This window comes from Phalacrocorax aristotelis, chromosome 9 (genome assembly GCF_949628215.1).
Source record: "Phalacrocorax aristotelis chromosome 9, bGulAri2.1, whole genome shotgun sequence".
Classification (NCBI taxonomy): domain Eukaryota; kingdom Metazoa; phylum Chordata; class Aves; order Suliformes; family Phalacrocoracidae; genus Phalacrocorax; species Phalacrocorax aristotelis.
The window spans coordinates 30,593,140-30,617,388 of NC_134284.1; the positions used below are offsets into that span (position 1 = coordinate 30,593,140).

General features: G+C 44.2%; 1 protein-coding gene across 2 annotated transcripts in view; it reads right to left on the reverse strand.

Annotated features, from left to right (window-relative positions):
• Window positions 1-5,713: 5,713 nt before the first annotated feature.
• RHOJ (ras homolog family member J) overlaps window positions 5,714-24,249 on the reverse strand; it is a 56,487-nt gene continuing 37,951 nt past the window's right edge. The window contains exons 2-5 of one of the 2 annotated variants that reach the window (XM_075104143.1): window positions 16,212-16,270; window positions 9,458-9,622; window positions 8,072-8,167; window positions 5,714-6,942 (exon numbers count right to left, since the gene is read on the reverse strand). In XM_075104143.1, the coding sequence (XP_074960244.1) occupies window positions 6,796-6,942; window positions 8,072-8,167; window positions 9,458-9,622; window positions 16,212-16,270 (467 nt within the window). In that variant the 3' untranslated portion in view covers window positions 5,714-6,795. The remainder of the gene's footprint in view (window positions 6,943-8,071; window positions 8,168-9,457; window positions 9,623-16,211; window positions 16,271-24,249) is intronic. The other variant, XM_075104142.1, reaches the window with a different exon arrangement.

Consider the following 24,249-nt stretch of genomic DNA (forward strand, 5'->3'; position numbering starts at 1 on the left):
GGACCTGGCTCAGTGTATCTGTGTTCAAAGCCTGGTCAGCCACAATAAAGGGCAGAAAAGGAAGAAACATAAAGACCCTTAAATGCTTTCCACATTAGTCATATGTGGATCCCATTGAAATTTTCCATTGTCTTCATGAGAACTGAAATGAAGCCAACATACAGCATCTTTGAAAATCCCACCCTAAAATTATAGTTAGAAGCAGCAGGCAAACACTACATTAAGGTCTGCACATTCTGGAAGGAGGTGGGAATCATGCTCAAAGTTATTTTTGTTAACATATTTTCAAAGTTAAAGAGTTTTTCACCATTGACCACAGTTCATATGACTTCTGCTTGTCACTCAGTGATATATGGGTTTTTGAGCTCATTTTCCTCTTACAATAAGGTTCTGACTCTTTTTGCTGTTTGGGTGGGGTTCCTGAAGCTGCCCAGGAAAAACAGATTCTTGTTTACATGTTTCTGAAAGCTTTAACTGAAACCAAGAAAAGAGAATTTTAAGATTTTTTCCATCCTAGTTATGGATGTCCCCTTAACATCTTAAAATGATATTTAAGTTTTAGGAACAAACTGACTAATTGTGGCTTTGGGCCCTGATTTTGCAGCTCTCCCCCAAAGAAGAAGTAGGTGCTATTCTATTGCATTCATTACTTCTAATCAGTGTTTTTGTCCCAGCTTTTCAATGCAAAAATATTTCTATTCATGTTTTGTTTTGATAGGTGAAGATGGCTGAGATCACAAGTCACTACCGAAATCAGTGGGAGGCTTTTTCCTGCTTTCAGAGGGTCTTTATTCACTGGCAGGAAAATAACCATTAATAGTAGAGATTTGTTTTCATTTTTATGCAGAGCTCAAATGTGTCTAGAAGTTATCTGACGTAGGTCGCTCCATGCTCACCTCCTGTCACAGCAGATGCTCCTCCAGTCCTATAGAGTTGTGAACCAAGAAAATGTTCTGTTATTTCCAGATACGTGTTTTTTTTTTTAATATAGGATAAAACACATTACACATCCACTTCAGGGAAAAGGAAAATACAGGGGGAAAGGCACGTGCAGCCAGATTCCTGTATTCTACCTGTTTATTGAACAAATGGTCCCTCAGCCAACATAAGCATATGTTGATTGCTTTGGTGGAGAAGACAAATGTGCTTTTAAACAAGCCTGGCTTTCTACAGATTGATGCCACTGCAATTCATTTTTAATCCAGATGAAGTTTCAGTATGGTGAATCAAGAGGTGTTTGCTGGGCCACTTGGGAAAAAAACCTACGCAGAAGGTCATGGACTGTAAGCAAGCTATGTAAGCAAAAGGGCATCTTTCATGCCTGAATTAAGGAGACATTTTTGTAAGGTCATGGGAGCTTGCATGGTGAAGACACCTGCTAGACACATATTATTTGTGTAATTGGCCACTGTATCTCTACGGCTGTCTATGAGGTTGGGTGTGATGAGGGGAGGCAGCAATACAAATTGTTTACAAAGACTTCTGCAACCTTTTCCAAGCTCCTGTACAGGGTTCTCAGGCTGGATCTCTGGAGTCTTGGGACAATATCCTGGATGGGATCCTGACAGCTTGCTGTTGATGGGAAGCGAAGCCCATGCATCCTTGTCAACAGACATTCACCGGTAGTGAAATGTTGGTTCCCTGTTGCTCTGTTTGCTACAGCGATTTTCCCACCCTTTGGGTTGGTTTTTAGCCACTTGCCTAGAGTTGCATTGCAAAGATCATTTCTGGGGGAGTTCTGCTTGGTTTGTGTAGTGACACACCCAGGGCTTATCTCCTTTCCCATCGCATTTCTTTGTTCTTCTCTACCGTGCTTCCTTGGAGGTGGCAGATACCAGACAGATAGTGGTGCTGAGCATGATGGAACACCAGGTGATTTGTACTGTGGGTGAGGAATGGGCAATCACTGCTTTTTGGGGAACACAGGCCACCAACACTAGATCAGCTAGAAGAGATTTTGTTATATGTTAACCACAAGGGCAGGTTACCAATGGCCATGTTCAGCCTCCCTCATTTACATGAGCAGTATCACTGGGATTGAATGAGACATGAGGAAGTTGGAGACAATTCCTTGTGAAGTAGGATGCTCTTCAGTATGAGGAAGACTGCCAAAATCCCTCCCCTTAATAAAAATATTTAGAATAACTTTATTGTGTATTAAGATGCAATGCTATATTTCATTCTGTGTTTATTTTGAACTGAAGCAGTGCTTTGAGAAAAGATAAAAGGTGAGAAATACCAATGAGAGCTGCTGAAATGATTGTTTTGATTGTCATGCTGGACTCAGAGTGAATTCTGCAGTTCCAACCAGCAAGAAGAATATTTGCAACAGGACCAGCACCTGTGGGAGTCAAGGGAAAGATTCACATCATGCCTAATTCAAGGCAATGTGAGGCAAGAGATTGTAGTTGGTTGCTCTTCATAAGCTACATACTACTGTAACAGGAGATATTCACAGGGCAGAGAGAGGTGGTCTGTGAGCATTTGGCACATAGGAGAACCAGGGGGGAGCTCATCTTGAGAACTGCTGCCCACCACTCCTGGAGGATACAAGCATATGGGACTTATACCTGGTTAAACAAATGCTCCTGGATGGACCGTCATGGGGTTGGAGCCTTTTTTCTGCATTGTTTTCAACTTTTCTGAGGTCTGGGAGGCACAGAACAAACTGTGGAAATCTTTGTGGGACCTCCTTCAGGTCATGCTAGAAGTGGTGATACAGCACAGGATTGCCCCACTTCCACTGGCCTGGTGTTATAGCAGCACTCTGAGGGGCAGAGGCATCTGAAGGTTGTTTTAATGTAATAATGTCTTGAGAGATCTCTCTAATATCACATACCTCTGATATCTTCTTGCAAGAGTTTGCATGAAAACCCTTTGGGAACTCTGTTTGAAATTACAACTTCAGGTTAACAACTCCTGGTAGAACATTAAGGTTTTAGAAGAGGCCAAAGGAGATGGGTTTTACAGGATCTAGCAGATTTCTTGTAAGTTGTGAGTGCTTTTGAAATGATAGCACACTATTAGCAAAGGCAGCTCTGTCAGGAAAGGTTTTGACATCAGTTGCATTAAGAGGACATTGTCAAGTAGGTTCCTGGGATGGTTTATAGCCTTTATGACTCCCCTAACCATGTTCCTTTGAAGGTGAAATTGGGGTCTGATTTCCAGCTCATCTTGGGTGAGAAACCCCATCTCCTTTCACTTGGCAATCCTTTATTGATTTTCTTTTCTTGTTACTAATGGTGCTTGAAAATAACTCTAAGTTTATAGCCGTTGCCCCTTATGCCTGTGCTTGCACTGCGTCTGGTGTTTTGATGTTTCTGAAAATAAGATTTGCTGCCTGTTCACACACCATCTGTTGGCTTTTAGAAAAGGTATTAGGTATGACTTGCCAGATAGTCAATGAGTCTCCTTACATCTGCCTACAATCACTTTCTAAAGCCTGTACTATTAGTGCCTCCCCAAAATAATAGTGTAACAGGGCAGATCCTTGATTAATTAAGTGCCACATTGCATGGATAAGTGTGTATACATAACCTAACATAAGAATAACGATTATGGGACCTGCATTAACCATGGCTATTTTTAAAACAAATGGAGAGCAGAGGCCATTTCTCAGCAGATTGTGACCACCCTCCCTCCCTTGCAGCTCCCAGATGTCAAATTTTGGTCACAATCAGCTTGGAAAATTTGAAATTTTACAGCCTCGCAAACTTGATGTGCTTGGTTTTGTAAGTTCAAATAAAACCCTTGCTAGTCTTAACGGTTTTTTGTATGCATATTAATACTTTTCCTTCTGCTTTCGCTGCTATGCAATGATTTGTGTAGGGTGCTGCAGTTTAATGCATTAAGGCAGTCGCATTTTGGTTTCTACATCACCATGTTTTTCAGTTAATTTTCCTCAAACCACTGCAGTTATGTTAATGCTACAACTTCCTATTTGACTTTTGGTTTTATATGCCTGTCCGATGCCATCCCATTAGTATTAATAGATACCCCTGATACTCGGTGACACACAAATATACCATCTGATTATTTGAGTCTTTCTCTGATACATGCCAGGAATGCTGTATTGCGCTTTTCCAGTGTGCTCATTATTTTATGATAAGCTCAGCTGTCAGTCTGGATTTCTATTTCCTCTGTATTTTGTGAAGCTCTAAGAATATCTGGCAGCTCCAACCTGAGTGTTCGCATTGCGCTTCAGCTAAAACAGACTTCACTTACTTTAACCAGAGACTTGTATATAGGCTAGCGCTCTACAGCAACCTACTTGAGCTAAAACAAAATAATCATCTATTTTATTTCCACTGAAGTAAATGGCAGCACAGTGAAGATCTAATTTTCACTGAAATCCATTGAAAGTTTTTTTTTGTTTTGTTTCAGTGGATTTCTAGTCATGTTGTAGGCCAACAAATATTACCTAAATATTTATTTATTTAATCCATTCCTAGTTTTCCTCATAGTCCCCTAATATCTCTTTACACATTATAGTTCAGCTGATTGCCAGTGTCCCAGCTGTGTGAATACTCACTGCTACGTATGGGGTTGGCAACACAGCCTCTGCTGCACGACATGTACTCCTTCACTAGGCTTCAGCACTGCCCTCGCTCTGAGCTGTGAGTTATCGGCCAGTCCATTTGAAGGAAATGGCTGGGACATTATAAAACCAGATATAAAATATGTGTAAAGAATGCCAGCAGTGAAGAAATCTTTCTTTTGTCTGTCTTTGATTTAGCACAACTCTGTTTTCGTCCATGCTTGTGTGTAGTCGGAAAGAGATGCTGAGTGAAAGCCTGCTGGGTAACAGTAACACGGCATTTGTCTTGAATTTTATCATGTTTGGCAGAGCGAGCTGTTGATTTCTACCTGGAAATATGTTGGGGTGTCAGATCTGGTTTCTATGAGTGTCTGTGGCAAACAGAATTTGTGCCAAAGGAGGAGCTTGGATCCATGAGCCTCAATGACTGCAGGATGGGGCACTGCATCATGCTCGTCCCCTTCTCTGCACCAATGGCACAGTTCCTGTGCTCCCGCTGAAGCCGCTAATTGCTCTGAGTAACACCGCATCTATAATTCCGCACTAATCACGAGGGTTTTTCTGGTTGCATGTGTGTACTCAGCCATGCTACAGTGCTTCTGGAGAGGAGTGGGCTGGAAGTCCCCTGGCGTGGGGTGTGGGGGGCGCAGGGCATGTGTCCCTGGGCTGGGAGGGTGCACTGCTGTTACTTGCTTATTCCTAGCACTCCTGGAAACGCTGACTACTGACACTGCTTTTGTAAGGAGTTACATCAGAGGTCTTGAAATCTATATTTGCTGGCACTGTGATTTTCTGCTTGGGGAATGAAATCCATAACAAGACAGTCTCATCGCATTGCCAGGGTACCCGAAGGCAGATGCAAGTAACAAGATGCCCTTTGAGTTCACCTCTGAGCATTTGTATTGCTGTGATGTGCAAAAGTACAGGCTCCCTGGAGAGGCTTTAGTGAAAAGGCATGCTTTCTTCAACAGCAAAGAGAGCAAACAGGCAGCTTCCTTTCCCTTCTCTGTGCTATCAGCTGCAGCCCATCATCTGTGACTCGTGTGAAAGTTCACTGCTAAGGACTGCAACCATGCTGCAACTTAAACAGCACTCACAGTAATGAAGGTGGGAAAACAGGAGCAAAGAAAGAAGTAATGAACGGGAGGAGGGAGATTACAATAAATCGACAGGTTTACAACTCCACTTCGATGAGTTTCTTTACATGAGATACTCCATTAAAAAAAAACCTTAAGGCAATTGGATCACCTTAAAGCACTTAAAGTCAGTGTGACCTTTGGCTTTTTGGTTTTTGCTCTTTTGATCTGCTGGGTGAGATGTAGATATCCAGCTGATCTATAAGGTAAATTTTCAGTTGCCATGGCAATGTGTCTCATTCATGTTCTCAGTCTGGAAGAGAGATTGCTCCACTCCGCTGCTTCATGTTTAGGGCAATAATCTTTGGTGGCAGATTTTCTTTGTTTCAGTACATTGATGCTACAACTCTGTTCTTCCTTTCCCAGCTTATGGAAACATGGCTCAGCCTGAACATTCCCTTGTTAAAACACAGTTATTTGCATTTTTTTGTTGTAAGAACATTCCTTAAGTCTGGAGGTAAATGTTGATCCATTTTGATAGCTTGGGTGCAGCAACATACTGACGCTGTGAAGTTCCAATGTTAAGTGAAAACGAACTGGAATCACTCCACCTTTGCTTCCATGTAGTTTGAACAAAGTAAAGTATATCCTGAACTAGCGAGTCTTATAAAAGAAATGTAATTTAAAAGTACATCCTACCTATAGTGTATATCTTACATATTAGATTTCTACAGATCTCCATGTGCTTTCAGTCAGTTCAGATTCAATTCCTAAGTACTGCAAACTCCTAATTTTGATCAATTCTTGCTTAAGGCCACAAATGGAGTTTCTCTTGTTTCTTTTACCACCTTTAGTTCTTTGTTTTTTTTTACACACCACCTTCACCTTATTCCTAAGGTGAAGAGTCAAGCAGGAGCAGGCTTCCTGGTTTCTGTTGGCTCAGTGCAGTCTGCAGTAGTGGGAACAGGCTGCATACAACTCTGGAGGATTAGGAAAGCACATAGACATGGGTTGGCCTAGCATGATACAGCTTGGAGGTTTCACAGAATGGAGGGCTCCTATATTTGGGAAAGAAGGACCCCTTTCTGGTCATGTTCCCCATTTCAGTTGCATGTGACCTTCAGAGCCTTTCTAACCTGCTTGGTTTCATTGAACTCATCTCGTTTTTCTTTCCAAGTGACTTCACACAAGGGTGCAGCAGCTGTGGCACTTTGCACAACGCTTCTTCTTCTTCTTGGGGTGGAAAATGGTCAGGATTGCCTCATCAAAGACAGTCTTAAGGCCTTTCTGCGTGAGGGCTGAGCACTCCAGGTAGCACTGTGCTCCAATCTAAGAGAGAAGAGGGAAAATGTGAGTGCCCGCTGTTGGGAGATACAGAGCGACCCTGTTCCAGCATCCTTCTACGCACATATGTGTCCAGTGACGAAGGGAAGCCCAGAGGTTTAGAAAGGGGATCAGGTTGTTGCTCTGTTTTGTATCTGGCTGCCTATGGGATTAAGGGACGAGCTCAGGTGGTCATCCTCAGTGAGGGATCATGGATGAGCATCAACACCAGTATCCCACCACAGTGGGTTAACGGGCAGCAGTAATTCCCTGCAGAGAGGGAGGGAGGCTGCACCTGTGTATGAGAGCTGGATGAGCAGCTTGACCTTTGTGCCACTGAAGGGTTTCAAGGAAATGCTGGGTCATCAGCTGAGCCCCTTCATATACTTGGCTCTTTTCCCCTGACCTGTCACCCCTGTGTCCTGCTTCTTCATCCTGAGATGGGACTCTCCTGAGGTTGCTGGTATGACACAAACACACAGTGGCCTGGGAAAGCAGCCTCAGTTTATTCAGCAACCTTGTTGCTTATTCAGCTTATTCTGCAAATGGGTGCTTAAACTGGCCTTTGAGGATCAGGGCCTGTGATAGCATTTGCATCATATAAGTGGAAAAGGCTGGGTCTAGATGCCTGCATTTCAGGGTTTGGGAAGGGCTTTTATCCCCCTCCCTTCCCAGGAGAAGGGTGCAATAGCACAGAAACCCTGGGAGCTCTTTCTCTGCTGCTTGAAGTGCAATGTGTAAGTGAGGATCAAGTTGTCTGTGTTTTTGTAAGGGATAGGGATGAGTCTGGCAGGAAGTGCCTGCAGGGAGGGGTTTGCCACACATACCTCCTGGCAGAAGCCTGAACGAGAAACACTTGATTTAGGTAAAGTAGGCAGTAAAATCTGTTTTGCTGCCCATTTGCCACCTGCTGCCCTGTGTACCTTGCTGCTTTGCTTAGAGCTCCATTGGGTATCGCAGCAGAACAGCAGGCGCGGGAGCCGCAATCTGTGTCTGAGTCCAGCCTGTTTGAACAGAGGCTTTAATCTCTGGCTGGAACGAACCAACATGCCTTGGAGGAGCTCACCTTGAATGAAACAAACCCAGTGAAAGCTGTGACCAATCGATTTCATGGGACCTCAGGAAATGCTATTACCTCCTTTGCTAGCTTCACTCCGTGCTCGTAGGTGAGTGGTTTCTCCTTCATGTAAAGCAGCCGCGCCAAAGTTTTGGGATCATCCCGGAGATCAATCTAGTAGAAAATACACAAACCCTCTGCTCAGTACTGCCTTACTGCCTTGCTGTAAATCTTGAGACAGATATTCATAGCTTTACAAACTCAGTTATGTCCTTGCATAAGAGCATCTGTCCTCCTCACCTCAGATGATACTTCAGAAATGAATTGCACATGTGTTTTCCTTTTTTTTCCCTTTTTTTTCTTTTCTTTTTTTCTGTTTAACATGAATTAGTTCTCTTTGGCAAGTTATAGGGCCACAGCTCAGATAGCTGAGGTACAGTAAAGCTGTGGTTCTCGACGGCTCTCACAATGCATCTTGGAAAATGTCGGTGGAATCCTGAGCCACATTGGAAGGGGAGGCTGCTGCGAACCTGCAAAAAACACCCTGACAGGCCAGACAGATGCAGCTCAGCCTGACTGACTTGAAACAAAATCTTTTATTTCCATGGAAAACATCAAAGTCAAGCATTCTGGCATTTCAAACCCATCCAGAGTGTGTTATCCAAAGGGTAATACTTTTATTTTAAAATGGGTGGTTTAGATTATTTCAGTGTGGAAAACAAAGCCAGTGTTTGAATGACTGGACATTCCTATGGCATGAAGATTTCGGTTTTGACCAGAATTTGATCTGTTTCTCTAACTTGGCTTAGGTTACTGTCCGGTGTTCGGACATTTTCCAGACAGTCATATCCCTACTTCTCACAGTCTCTAGCCACTCTGTGTCTTGGAAGCAAACCCATATTTAAGGCATTTTTATTTCATTGACAGATTCTTAGATTTTAAGGTCAAAATACAGTGGTTTGATCGTTTAGTCTAACATCCACTATAAAACAAGCAGGATGGTGATCACTAATTTCAATGTTGATGTAAAAGGGTTAAAGGAGGCTATCTTTCCAGTGTCTCTAAGTAATTTGGTTAATTATTCCCATTCTTAAAATTTAGTTTGAAGTTTAGCTTCTGCTTCTGACTGTAGACTTTGATGAGTTTATTCCCCTCACTAAAGGTCTATCAGAAATCTTTTCTCCCTATAGGAATTTATGTCTTTATACTACATTAATATTCATTTGAATAAAAAATGGGATGAGTTTTGCCAGTTGTGACTAGCCTGATGGGTCAACTGCATGTTGGTTTCCATTCCCAGTCCCTGAGTTTTCCTCCAATGGTGAAGTCTGGCTGCATTTCACATAAGAAGATAATAGGAAACCTTTCCAGAGAGCTCAGCCTCCAGCCACCCCTGGGAGGAGTAGGAGCCCCCTCACTCTGAAGACCCCCACGATGGCCGGTGGTGTCCTGGAGGACGGTTACCTGTGTTCCTATGAGGACATAAGGTACGTTGGGCATGCAGACTTTCAGCTCGGGCACCCATTCCTCCTGGACGTTGTGGTATGAGGCGGGGTTCACCACTGAGAAGCAGATCAGGAACACGTCCGTGTTGGGGTAGGACAGGGGTCTCAGCTGGTTGTAGTCCTCCTGCCAGGGGGGAAAACAGCAAGTGTGTTATGGGGTGGGAGGTAACTGCAGATGGGGGTATCACGTTGGCTCTGGATGAACTGCTCAACACTTTCCCTCCATGCTCATGCGCTCTCATAACCTCTGGGGAGCTGCTGAGCAGAGTCACATCTCGAGGGCCAGGGCTGCTCTTTTGGCAGCACCTTTACCCAAAAGTGCTAACACATTCTGTTTGTGTGTGTATTATCTGTGGTGATGCTCATGTAGAGGGTAATGCTAAACAGCAGCCATCTCTGGTGGTATAATAAAAATTGACCTTGAGGCTGCGTGTACTGGCCTCAGCCCTCCTGCAATATGCTACCATCCTGGGAAGTATTATTTGACTGTCATTGCTAGCTAATATTTGCTGATGACACACAGCTCTAGGGCTTTCCTTTTAATATTATGGACTTTCTATTCCCTAGCAGGCATTATAGACATGACCATATACAACAAACATGGGTCTCTGGGCTACCTGGTGCCATCACAGTCATGTATGGTAAGCAATGTGTCAGTCAGCAGAAGACACTTGAAAGCACAAAGCAGATCAAATCCATCCTGCAGCGGCTGGGTAAATCACTGGAGGTGATTTAGTATTTCCACAGGCCCTGGACTGGGGAAGGAGAGATGTCTTCTCTTTGTGCTAGTTGTGAAGAGGATGAATTTTCAAACAGCTCAAAGCACAGCTGTGTCATGTCATGAGCTGGATTTGATAGCTGAATTTCAAGGAAGAATGTGGGTCTGTTTTCAAGCTTGAGATGTTGAGAGTGAGCAAAGGTTCTGCAAGTTGTATAAAAGGGATAGAGTGGCTCTTTCTGATAGTGAGAGTGACTGTAGCTGTGCCTGGTTGGTATTTTTCAATGAAACCTGTTAGAAAATTTCAGTACAATGAAACAGATGCTTTTAGAGTGGATATACTTGTTCTGAAGACTTATTTTTGGGAAAGGAACACAATGGTGGGGCGTGGGAAATGATAAAACATTGCTGTCAAGCCTGACTGAGACCTAGGTCTTTAGTTCACAGTTTCTGCACTTTGGGCAAGCCTCAAGTCTCTGCAGTATGGTCTTTTTTGGTTGTAACTGTCTGAAATTTCAAGCGGTGCAGTCCTGCTTTGCAGATACTAAAATAGTTAATAACTCTATGAAAATGGAAAAAGAAAAAAAAAAGAAGATATCCAGGTGCTGTTGCTCAGACTTGAGAACAATTATTTGAGGTAAGGAAAACCCACATTAGGGGCATAGCAATGCAACTATTGTCTGTCCTGCAGGAGAAACTGATGCAGGACTGTATCACTGTGTGCCCAGATTAGATGGTGTCTTAATTCAGTCTTTCTCCGTCTTGCTTTGGTTGGGTTGTGGTGGGGTGACCTTGGCTGGACACCAGGTGCCACCAAACCACTCTATCACTCCTGTCCTCAGCAGGACAGGGCAGGGAGAAAATGAGATGGAAAAAAAAGACCTCGTGGGTCAAGATAAGGGCAGGGAGAGATCATTCACCAATTACTGTCACAGGCAAAACAGAGTGGACTTGGGAATATTAGCTTAATTATTAGCAATCAAATCAGAGTAAAGTAATAAGAAAATAAAAACTAAATCTTAGAACACCTTCCCCTCACCCCTCCCTTCTTCTCAGGCTCCCCTTCACTCCCAATTTCTCTACCTCCTCTCCCCTCAGCGGTGCAGGGGGACAGGGAATGGGGGTTGCGGTCAGTTCATCACACATTCTCTGGCACTCCTTCTTCCCCGGGGGGGGACTCCTCACATTCTTCCTCTGCTCCAGCGTGGGGTCCCTCCCACAGCAGACAGTCCTCCACAAACTGCTCCAACGTGAGTCCTTCCCACGGGCTGCAGTTCTTCCTGAACTGCTCCAGCGTGGGTCCCTTCCCCGGGGTGCTGCAGCCCTTCAGGAACAGACTGCTCCAGCGTGGGTCCCCCACGGTGTCACAAGTCCTGTCAGAAAACCTGTTCCAGCATGGGCTCCTCTGCATCCCAAGTGTCCACAGGTCCTGCCAGGAGCCTGCTCCAGCATGAGCTTCCCATGGGGTCACAGCCTCCTTGGGGAGCATCTGCCTCCTCTGGCGTGGGGCCCTCCACGGGCTGCAGGTGGATCTCTGCTCCACCGTTAACCTCCATGGGCTGCCGGGGGACAGCCTGCCTCACCATGGTCTTCACCATGGCCTGCAGGGGAATCTCTGCTCCAGTGCCTGGAGCACCTCCTCCCCTCTTTCTTCACTGACCTGGGTGTCTGCAGAGTGTTTCCACCCACATATTATTTCTCCTCTCTCCAGCTGAAGTTGCTGTTGTGCAGGGCTTTTTTGCCCTTTCTTAAACATGTTACCCCTGAGTCGCTGCCACCATCGCTGATGGGCTCGGCCTTGGCCAGCAGCGGGTCCATCTTGGAGCTGGCTGGCACTGGCTCTGTTGGACATGGGGGAAGTTTCTAGCAGCTTCTCACAGAAGCCACCCCTGTAGCCCCCCACTACCAAAACATTGCCACGCAAACGCTGTATGTGGGTCAACAAATAAGAGGGCTTAGTAATGAGTTGAGACTGGTAAATCTCCTTTCCGAAGTCTTTTTTTCACTGAGTATGCAGTGATAAGATGACCCAGCTTACTTCTGAATCAACACTAGTTTCCAAAAAACACTAACAGATTACGTAAAAACAGTCTGCTCCAACCTTTTCTAAAAAAAACCCAACCCTCAATTATTTATTCTGAAAGGAAGTATAAGGCCAAATTTAGCTCCATCTCATTAAAAAGAAGTTTAAAGAAACATCCTCAACCACAAACAAAATGTTTTGTTTTGTCGAACTGAATGTTCATTGTCCCAAACCCACTTCAGTAGGAAGCGTAAATTCCCAGTTAGCACCCCCAGCCCCACAGCCACAGTATTTGGGGTAAACCCAGATTATTTGTCAGCTGACTTATGTCTTTCCAGTATCATAGAAAGTATTGATCTGAAGAAGGATTTATATGGCAAGAGGAGGTGTTTGGACATATCAGTCAAAGAAAGAGTGGATTCTCCACGTTCAAGGAATGGCAGGAAAGAAAACTCAGAGACATTTGTGGGAACATCAGCGATAGAGGTCACGAAGAAGCCAAGTCATTGGGAGGAGATTTATACGAGACTCTGGAGATGATACCTAGCTCCCACAGATGAGTTGCTAGAGGCAAAGTGGATGCCAACGCGATGGGAGCAAAGGAGCAATTGCATTACTGAAACCATTTTATGTGGATGCTGTGGGTGAGGGAGGCCTGGCCTGATGCCTGCCTGATTATGGGACATTATCTTAGCCCAGAACGTCAAACCTGATCACTTCTCCAAGATTGTGCCACAGTGAACATGGGCTGATACTAATTGCTTGGCAAAGGCAGTTTCTGTGTTTTCACTTTAATTGCTGCAAATCAGCCTCCTAAAACACCCACGTGGTGGCAGCAAGCCCTCGAGGAATCGTGATTTAGGATTTTTGGAAAGAAATTGGCTAAATATAACCAGTTTCAATATTCAGACGTGCATATTTAGAGGGGCTGGAACTTACTGTACCATTAAAATTACAAACTAAAAGCCACGAGCTCTCTGCCTGGCAGTGACAGCTACAGCCGTGTGCATTTCATTTTATTTTGCTAGTTCCTTCAGAACCCCTAGAAAATCCTTTTTCAGGAGGAGTATTCCCGATTCATGTTAGCAGCACAGAGCATTATATAAACCATAAGGAGGGACAGCCATGCATCACATAGCAGAGGTCTCATCTGTCAGGGCACATGGAAGCTTGCACGGACGTGTTAAAGCACAAGCACAAACATTATGGGTAAGAGTCGATAAAAGCTCCCGTATTTCCCTGTCTTTGCGGGCTGGCAAGAGCCTCCAGACCACATCAGACAAAGACCCTGTCTCTGTTCATACCTGCTCTCTAGGAGAAGGCTATAAGACCTTGCAACGGACCATTATGAGATACAGCACGTCGGGTTAATTTCTCATTCAGAGACAGTTGGTTGTTGAAGTCAAGCAAATAAATAGAGTAAAAAAAAAAGGACTGGACATTTACATGGGTATGGGGCATATCCAGAGGTGCTGCAGCTAGTGAGTGTGGTGTTTGGGAAGTGATGTGAGTCCCCATGGGGTTGGGGTGTAGCCAATCATTAATTTGTTTCCCTGGCTCATGTTTGATTTTGCTGTCTATTATTTAGGCAGTGAAAGGCTTCCCAGTTACCCTGCCTGGCCACTGGTTTGGCATGGAGATGCCAGCACCAGACCTGGCCTTGCTGAATTACCTACCTATGTAATAGCACATAATTATGTAATTAAGGCCCCCTTGATTTGCATCAACTGGTGTTGGTCCCTCCCTGCTCTCTGATTGCCAGCAGCCTTGCAGTGCTTGGGCTCAGAAAGTACAGCAAAACTTGCTTTTTTAATGTTGCTACTGTGCTGATCTCACATACGGTCCCTGCCATGTCAGCCCATTAAAGCACTCCACACCTGAGTCCAACCTGGGGAAACAAGACCACTGTTTTTTTTCTCCTAGGACTATCTGTGCCAGGGATGCAGAAAACCAGATACCCCAGATCTGGGGTCTCTGCCAGCTCTCCCTTCAAGCTGACAGAGGGTCCTGCTGCAGGAGTACATTTTCCAATTGTTTTTTCATTAGCATATGTTTTATAGCACCATAATGTCAAGTGCTATTTTTGGCTATGACTTCACACCAATGCTTTTGGAAAGCCACACAGCACAAGGAGAAGGAGGGAGGAAACAACCCAGATGATCTGTTGTTATAGCTTGAGCATGTGGGAAGCATCATCCTCTCAGCCTCCATGGTGCTTGGAGGCAGGTGGTGCTCTGGCTAGTTTGAAGCAGAAAATGGCAAAATGATTGTGGAGGAATGGATGGAGGGGTGAAGTTTGTCAAAGAGACGGCTTAGTGTTTCTTCTGGCTCAGGAGGACAAATAAGAGGATGTGTTGCTGAGGAAATGTGTGGCAGGTGGAACTATCAGCCCTACAAAACAAGTAGAAATATTAAGGCACTGGGTAAAATCTGACTGAGAACTGGATCATGAAAATGAGATTATCCGGTCTTGAAAAGTTCTCAAAAGGAGAATTCCAGTCTCATTTGCAAAGGCTTGCAGTGCTGCCGGAGCACGACAGACATGCTCCGGGCTCTGTGTTTGTGAGCACAGAATAGAGAATTGAACATGCATTGAACATGGGACAAGGACTTGGGTTATATTTTGGGACTGGCTTTTGGATCATCTGTTTGCACCATGTAAATAGAAAGGAGGGGTGGCTCTAAGTAACACCAAGCTAGCTTTGAAGTGGCCATTGCTTCCTACAGACATGTGATAGGAATAAAATTTTAAAAAGCAAAACCCAAAGCATAAAAGCCCCAGTGTTGCTGAGTGCAGGTTTTTCTGGAAGTGGCAGTCTGTCCTGATATGGTTTTTGACCTCTCTGCGTACTGCTGCAAAGTATGTGCTGTAATAAGTGGCCTTCTGCAGACAGGAGGGTCCCCTTCTGCATTGTTCATGCATTTCATAGCAGTCAGTTATAGCCAAAAAAAAAGCACAGCCAAGAAGTGCTCCTGAAAGCAAAGCCCAGAATCCAGAGCTGCTGGGTCCCAGAGGCTGAAGCAGGCTCCCAAATCTGCTTTCCTCTCCTGCTGCCTCCAGTGCCAGCTCTGACTGGAGGAGCTGGTGGATGTGGGTTCCAGCCCTCCCAGGGTGGGAGGGACACAGGACCTGCTCCCTCTCTTCTTGGCAGGTGATTTTCTGCAAAGTTTCTGTGGGGATGGCGGTCCCTTAATCTGCCAGTTGCTGGCAGCTGGAGGTAGGAGAGGGAAATTTCACCATGAAAATGTGTTGCTCCCTGTACCCTTTTCTGCCCTTCTACTGGCAGAGCAAGGCCGTGAGAAGTACCCTCTCCTCCTCTCCAGGGGGTGAAATCAGCCCATAGACCAGAGCTCTTCGGCAAACTTTTAGTATAAGCACACTGTATCAGACTGTGGACAGTGGAAGAAAAAGTAAAAGCATTATATATGTAAGTAAGCATGGGGTACAGACTCTCCTGTAATGAACACCCTTGTCCTGGGAGACGGATGCACAGATGGGTGCCAATCTGGCTGGGTTATCATTTAAAATGTCAACAGCTGGTGACTGATAGGCTGATGCTGTATTAGATTAGTTTTCTCATCTTGGAAATGGGAATTATTCTCTGTATCTTCAATGCCACCATGTGGTAAATGTAAGAAAACACTGACTTTACATGAAACGTCATATTTGCAGTAGGAGGTGGATATATGGGAGGCTGAACAGCCTACTCAGGCTTTAGTTTTTTGCTTAGACAAAACGCAGTCTTAGGGATGAGTGTATTTGTGTGTTTTGTTACTGAATCAGAACAAAATCTCTATGTAGAAAATAAAAAGGAGAAGCTCAGCAGTTCAACCACTACAACTCACAACTGGTTGTTAACATTTGTAAACTCCCCCTCCCCCCGCAAACAGCATGAACTACAAGCTCCATTAGATGGTAATAATAAACAAACCATAGAAAAGGAAACTTATACATGTTTTGCAGTAATTTACCTGTCCTGCAGTGTCATAAAGTCCCAGCAAGTGTTGTTGTCCTCCCACAGTCACAGTTACTGGAAGAGAGAAACAAAAGATGTTATTTAGGCACAAGCCAGTGGCCTTGTTTTTGTGTGTTTTAATCCTAAAATGCCAATACACCCCTGTGCTAGACCCATTGGCATGTTCATCCTAAACCGAGCACATAGATTCAACCCAAATGGAAGGCAGCCTAAAGTCGCAACAGAAGCAAATATTTTATGCCAAGCTCTTATTTCTTCACAGACAGAAGAGCCACGCACCTTGCTGCTATCAGGGACCCAGAGACCAGTGTGCATTTGCTACTGCCTCTGCAGCCGCCCGCAGCCCCCAGGAGGTGCTAGGAGTTGAACGCACAGGATTCCTGCCTCTCCGCCATAAGCTTTGTGTAGGTTTGTCAGGGCAACCTGTCCTCTCCTGTGCTGTGCAACGGCAGGTGGCAGTGCTTAACATATGGGGCTGTGTGGTGGATGCTTTGAAGGATGGGAAGGAAGAGGAGCACTAATATTTGTGGGGATGTTGAACAGATTCTGTTGCAAATGAAGGAAAGCATGGCTTAGTTTATTGATCACACTCATCATGTTTACTCCGTTAGTACAATTCACTTTGAACTTCATTTTGAGCCCACTGACACTGATGGAAATGTTTTCTCATTGCCTTTGGATGAACCTTGTTATTAGCTGATCTTTGTAATCAGTGCTGTTTTGTGTAAAGGGTATGATCTGTGTTAATGACATTTAGTTAACCAGTTGATCTGCTTAAATCATTACTACTCAACTGGAAAGAGTGGGAGGGAATCCAGTTCTACTCATTAGTCAACACGAAGACCTTAAACATTCGTCAGGAAAGTTTCTCAAAATAATGGTATTCTCACAGCCCGTGGACTATTATTTGTTTTAAAGCATGAGGGCAAATGGCTGGAATGAACATAGAGCTGTGGCTGGGGTGGAGCGGGGCTAATACTGGTGCCCATCGGCTGATCACAACTTGCCACTAATGAGGGCTGGAAAGATTAATAGTTACTTTTGGCAAAGAGGAGGCTTGAAAACATCACACAGGTTCTTCCTGATTTTTTTGAAAGTGACAAGACTTTTGTAGGAGAAAAGCACCCACCAGTTTATAGAAGTTAATAGCTCCTGCACTGGGGAACAATGTCCTGTTTGGAACCTCTTAGACTTGAAGTCTCTGTTAGTGTGGCTGGACAGACTGATTATTCAGCAGCTTTACTTGCTTGCAAAGCGACACGGTAATTTTGCTAGCATATAAACAGAACAAAACTGACATCCTGAAGGTACAGAGGCACAGCATGGACCAGACTTGCTGATGAGAGCCGGACGGGCAGCACTCAGTGGCTGGTGGGGCTGCCTTGTGATGTGCAGGGGAAAGAGAAGTTGGGAAAGGGGGCGAGAGGCCTCCTCCCGCTCCTCAGTTCAGGAGGTAGCTCGTACACAGTGCAGCTCCCAGGGGAACTCAAGATGGGGTTGGCTGTTGAGCATGGATGTCCGGGGTGGAAGAGCCCAGGAAAGAGCAACCGGGGTGGGTACCAGATGGGTACCAACGCAGACAGGAGAGAGTTCAGCTGCCCCATCCCTTTCCTTCAACCTGACTTGAATAAACAAATTTAAAAAAACCTCCCCAGAGCCCTGGTTTTCAGCTCTTTGTGGTGTAGGGAGTCTCAAAATGTCCCAAGAGTGGTATGAACTGTATAAGTCTACTGACAATACACTTGCTTTTCTTAGCTCCCTTCTCAGAAGCAATGGGGCCACAGGTGGCCCTGCACAGCTTATGGGAGGCAGCCGGGAGGTGTGAGGTTTTTTCTAGTTGCAACCCTGCCCAGCCTTCAACCTGCCCACATGCCAAGAAGTGCAGGAGCCAGACCTGTTCTGCTGATTTTTCTCTGCTCAGAAACTGACTGAGGGAAGATGTACCCTTCAGCTGAAGGCAATTTTTGAGCTGCAATGCATTAGCTATGCAGTGCTCAGCTGGCCAAGGTGGTCTTTGGGACTGCACAAGAGCATCAGTCCCACTGTCAGTCCTTGGCTGGATTTGTGTGGAGTCTGTAGAGCACCTCCAAAACAGGATGCTCAGATGGCAACTGTGTGGCCATGGGGTGCACGGAGGTGCAAATGATGTAATGTGTACGATGAATATGGAAAGACTTTTGCCATATGTCAGTACTGACAGTTATCCAGCTTTGCCTCTCATGCTGGCTAACTCTGAGTGCAAGCAAACTGAGCTGGGCCCTGCTTGCAGAAGATCAGCTCAGGTATTCAGTGTTTTAAAAACTCAGAAGTCACACTGAAATTTACTCTGTCCAGGCTCAGGCTGCTGTGAAGCTTTGCTGGCCCATCTCTTGGTGGCACCTGACTGACTGAGCTACACTAGCAAAAAGCCCTGGTGCAGATGCAAATTGCTGTCTTGTTCCAGTAGTTAATAGGGTTTGGAGATAATCTGTTTGGCTAGAGGTCCAGTCTGATACAGATGCGCTATGCTTTGCTAGAAAGATCTGCTGCAGCAGCTCCTGAACTATTACCTGTGCTCTGTGGGCCATGAAGTTAAGGTGGATATTTTGCAACAAGCCTGTGGAGCCACACACTGAAATTATTGATAGTTTGTACTGTTCAGTTTGGCTTTTGGTGACCTCTGGGAGATGCTGAGGAGGAATAAAGAGGCTGGCGGTGTCCTACCATTACTCTTCACATACACAAGGGCTAGGAAATGCAAGAGCTTTTGGAAAAATACACACTGAGTCTACCCAGCTTGCACATCACATTGTAATTCTTACAGCATCCTGCCTCTCATGGGTCCTGCTGTGAATTTCTACATGGCACCAGTCTTTTTTTTTTTTCTTCCTTTTTTGTGTTTTTTTTTTCTTTTTTGTTTGTTTGTTTGTGTGTTTTTTTTTGTTTTTGTTCTTCTTTTCTTATTTTTCTTCGTCTTTTTCTTCTTTTTCTTTTTCTTTTTCTTTTTCTTTTTCTTTTTCTTTTTCTTTTTCTTTTTCTTTTTCTTTTTCTTTTTCTTTTTCTTTTTCTTTTTCTTTTTCTTTTTCTTTTTCCTCATCAACCTCTGTATTCTTTCTTCTTGTGATTCTTTGAAACTATCTCATCATCAGAAGATATCCTTCCTGTCCACATCACCTCTTGAAGTTTACAGGTACCACCCAGGGAAAACTGTCTTGTTGGCTAAACTTCAGCAACAGGCAAAGTGCTGTCTTTGGATTCCTGGCTCTGAATGCAGTGGCTCACACTGACAATTCAAATAATCACTGGTTCTTGAAACAGCAATGTCTAGATTAATGTATTGGTGCTGAAATTTCCACCACACTCATATGCAGGCAAAACAGATGTCAAAATAAATGGCTCTTGGATGTGAAAACATCACGGTATTTTTATACTAAAGGTTTATCAGTCCACCTCTGTCAGGCAAAAGGCTGTTTGGCATGTCCACTTGGTAGGTGGTATTTATGAGCTGAGACTGCTCTGCTAGTTTTGTAGGCCTTACTTTTGGCTTTATCTCAGTTTACTTTTACTTACTGTCTTACTTATCTTTTCCTGTTCTCTCAGTGGCCAAGCCTATGGGAAGCCAACACGGAGTTCCTTCCCAGTTACTGGGGGTAATGCAGGCTCCTTTACAGGCTTGTGAACTCTGCTTTATGATCAGTCTTAGAGTAACAAGATAAATATGAAATCTCCTTGCCATTTATTGGCCATATTGATATACCGATTAAGCACTGAAATGACATGGCCTTTAACACCAAGTGCAGTGGGGACTGCAGTAAAATGTGGCTGAATACTTGCACAGCCCTGGTTCTCATTTGGCTCCAGTCTGGGTTGCATCAGACTATGCGAGGGGGCAGATGTTTTCCTCATTTCACTAGGTGGTTTTAACCAAGTGCAGGATGTGTAAAACACTGCTTTAAAAATGTTAGTTAGATCATAAATTAGCTGGGTATTGCTTGCTAGAATTTGAGTAACTATTTTGGGTCACCTCCAGGGCTTTGCCGCAGGTCTGTGTGCCTGGGGGTTTTGCTAGTGGGCTTCAACACAGAGCTCTGAAACACGCTGTCCCGCTTGAAGGCCACAGCAGAAAAGCAAGGTGCTAGGTGGAGTTATTGTGTGGGCTGGATTTGGGGTGTGGACTATAAACCGGTCTGAGCCGGGAGTTCTGTTTTTAAATAAGTGATTAGTTTGTGTTCCTGGGGACAATATGACAATTTTTGTTGATATTCTTGTTGCACAGGTTGCCCTAGATCCACCTGTCAATGATCAATCTTTGCCAAACTCTTGCCCCATTGCATTTCATTTGCTCATAGCAAAGCCCTGGTAACTCTGTGGGACTGAATTTTCCCTTGGAAGAGCCCTTCAGCCTCACAACAGCAACATTCATGGCCTGCACTGACAGAAATAAATTATCTGCTCCTCTGTGAGATCCTCTTATCATTGATTAATAGTACAAAGCAACATGTAAGTCTCCAGTATGACACCAGACTAGGATGCAATAGCTCAGATGCACTTAGCCGTTGTACAGGAGCGTGGATATGCACATCATGGGGAATTTTTCCATGCCTGTGAAGAAGTGCTTGCAGAACCAAATGACTGTGAAACCATTAGCCAGAATACACAGAATAGCTTAGGCAATGTTTAATGTGATACCACATGGGAGAAGTCATCCATTTATTCCAGTGCCTTTCTGCTAACAAATTAAGGTCCAGCTATTTTGGAGAGAGATGCCAGGAGTGTGACAGCAAGCAGAGATGGTAGCACCTCCCTGGATGCAAAGGCTTTCTCTTTTTTTTTGGTCACATTAGTCTGTATCAAGCCTCAAACTTTCACAAGGGCCATCTTCTGCCCTTGTCAGCAAGCTCTGCGAAGTTTGTGCATTCGTCTGTTCGCTATGATTACATGTTCCAGATGCATGTTACTTAACACAGAGGAATGGCCACCAATATAAGAACAACTGCAATTCTGGTTTACCTGCTGGCTGTAGAAATGCCAGAATCTGTTTCTTTTTTAGCTGGAAAAAGGGTAAAATCAGAAGATGCACAAAAGAGCAGTTTTTGGCCAGCTGCAGTGGAGGTTAGATGCCAGCTTTGGGTTCTTACTTCTTTAAGGGATGGGTAGATGCTTGACCAAATTTTTCATTTCTAGGTAGAAAGCTCTTTACATGTGTGCCTTACAGATTTCCTTTCACTTACAAAGGTACTTGTTCATACAGGCCTCACTTAAGATGGGACAATACTGGTTTAAACTCCTGGCTTCAGCTTGTGCCCAGTTCTACAACGTTACTTCAAACCAAAATTCTTTGCTCCTGCATGTATTTGTTGGGTGCTTTACATGAGACTATAACTGGTTCTGATCAGTGTTAAATACAGATCTGCTACTAAGGAGGGAGGATAGTAATGAGAAATAAGCTAAGCAGTGTTTTTGTCTTTAAAATATGTTGTGCACGCGCGCACACAGAGGAAGGTGATATCCCTTCTCCCTTGTGAATATGGCCAAAATCTGCTGCAATACCAACCTATAAGATCAGAACATTTTCAGCAATGCCTGAACAACTTGTTCCCAGTTTCCTCCATGTTCTTTACCAGAATAATTGTCAAGTCATTCATATAGAGTCCGCCTGCAATTAAGAGGGTTTTTTTTGTGTGTTTTCCTTGGCATAGACTTGAGGTTTAATTTGAAGTCCTCAGGAGGATGCAATGGTCAATGATTTCCCCAGGGGGTTTTACTCCTTCTCTGATAGGGTAATCATCTTTGCGAGGCACGACTCAAGTCCAGACTGTATCTTCAAGAACAAATGCATTGTCTGTGGACTGCAGCAAATGCCAGGGCATCTCACGGGCCTCGGGTTCCTTCCTCTGGCACCTTTCAGAGCGATTTCTGTGAAGTGACGTTTTCAGTATGCTGAATGTGGTGTGTTCGCCAGTAGCTGATATCCCTGGAGATTCTGACGATATGTTTGCTTGCTGGGTAACATTTTCCTTCCTTCCTGAATATAGTTCTGTGAAAGCTTTCATAATAAACTTGGAATCCCCCTCCTCTTTGCAGATGCCTGCTGCTCTCTGGGGCTTACCCCAGGCAGGACAAGAGTGTTTTTGTAGGAGTTTGTTTGAAGAAGAACAATTTTAAAAAATCTTCTTTATAAATTGTTCTCTTTTTGTACCGCATAGGGTCTCTGTGGCTGAAATGTAAGGATCCCTGTTATGTTCCATCTACGGACTGAAACTCAGACATGCCTCAGAGACATTTAGGTCTCTAATTCCCTTTTGTTCCCCTAACAGTCAGGCATCTAAGTAACTGAACTGGAACTATGTATGCCAGGCTTTAAGAAAGAGCAGCTTTGAATATTCAACAGGAAAGTAAAGCAAATGTGGGCAGTGCATTTTTGTAGCACCTTCTAAGTGCTCCAGGTGATTTATGAATCCTACTTTGGGTCATATTTGTGTTCAGAAATATCTTTCTTTGGTTGCTCCAGGTGAAGAAAATAGGGATAGGGCTGCCAGGGATTAATCTCTCACATGCTGCTTTGATTCTGGTTGGGTCAGTGTCTGGGGAACTTTATTTTAGCTGCTGTGGACCTGTCTTCGTGAGATGTTACATGGCTGCAGCTGAAGCTGGGAATGCTCAGGAAACTTGCAAATGCGTAGTGATATGGCAATTTGGCACGCACCAAAGGAAGCTGGTCCAAAATAAAAAGTAAGAAAGACCTTAATGACATGTCCCCATCATTCAGACCAGGAGTGACAATCAATTCAGTTGAGCTCTAATGACTGTTTGCTCCTTTAGCTAGAAGACTATCCCTGAAGTGTTTCTCCTTGGAAATATTCCCTTTGCTTTGACTAAATGCAATGCTACATCATGTGGTCAGCACTCCCAGGGCCAATAAAAGCTGGTATTATAGGACCCTTGGCTCAACCAGGATCTGCAAGTGCCCTGTGACTCAAGCCTGGGCTGTTCTTCACTTCCACACATGAGGGTCATCCCCAGGAAACTGAGTGAGTCACACGTTGCTCATGGCATGTTCCTCCATTTCCTCCTTCATGACAAACAAGATTTGATTACAGCCAAATTGATTTGCTACGTCAGACTTATCCTGCAGCTTAACTATATTCTTTCTGAAAGAAAAAACAAAAATGTGCTATTTTGCCCTGTAATTGGCCTAAATATGTAACTTTAGATTTAAATTGTGCTAAATTCCTTTCTTTAATTGGTCCTGTAATCATCTACCGCTAGCTCGTACAGGCCTCTGATAGCCAGCATTTTTCAAAGGAAGGGCTCTGTGTAAACCTCACCATTTTCTGCCACCTCATCAATGGATGAGATCTATGTTCTGCTGAGCAAATACTTTTGCCCATCTGATACTTACAATATCTGAAAAACATTTCCAGTCTGCTCCCCACGGTGGGAGCAGAGAGGCCTCCGGGGCCTGGATTCAGCTGATTTCACTCAGTGTAGCTCTTGGTCTAATGAGGTGGTGAGGAATTTGCTGCTTTGTCTTTAGGCCACAGACATTTAGTGATTTTAAAGCCAGATAGGATTCATAGCATCATTTATTCTGCTCTAAATAGCTTATCTAGTGTCTTCCTACAAGGCATATTTTCTTGTTCTTAGATCATTCTTGTACCTCTTTTCCAAACTCTTTCAAGCAGTTGCTAGGACTAGACAGAGAGGTCTAGAAATGGTTTCACTAATGATCTAGCCAGAGGTAACATGATTTTCCTATTTCTACCTGTCATCCCTCAACAGCTGTTCTAAAGCTTGCATTTGTTGATTGTTCTCATTATTTAATGAGTCTTCCAGTAATTCATGCTTTTCTTAAGTCAAGTCATTCTTGCCTTTTGTATTTGTAAGCCTTTTTATTATAGTCTTTTTAACTTTACGGTTGCATGGAAAACATGGAGACTGTAACTCAAATGCTCACTGAAGGTATCTCACATAAGGGGAGACGACTAGTCATGCTCATGCAGCACCCTCATGGTATGGAAGTCAATGTTAAAGACTTTTGGAAGTCTGGGATT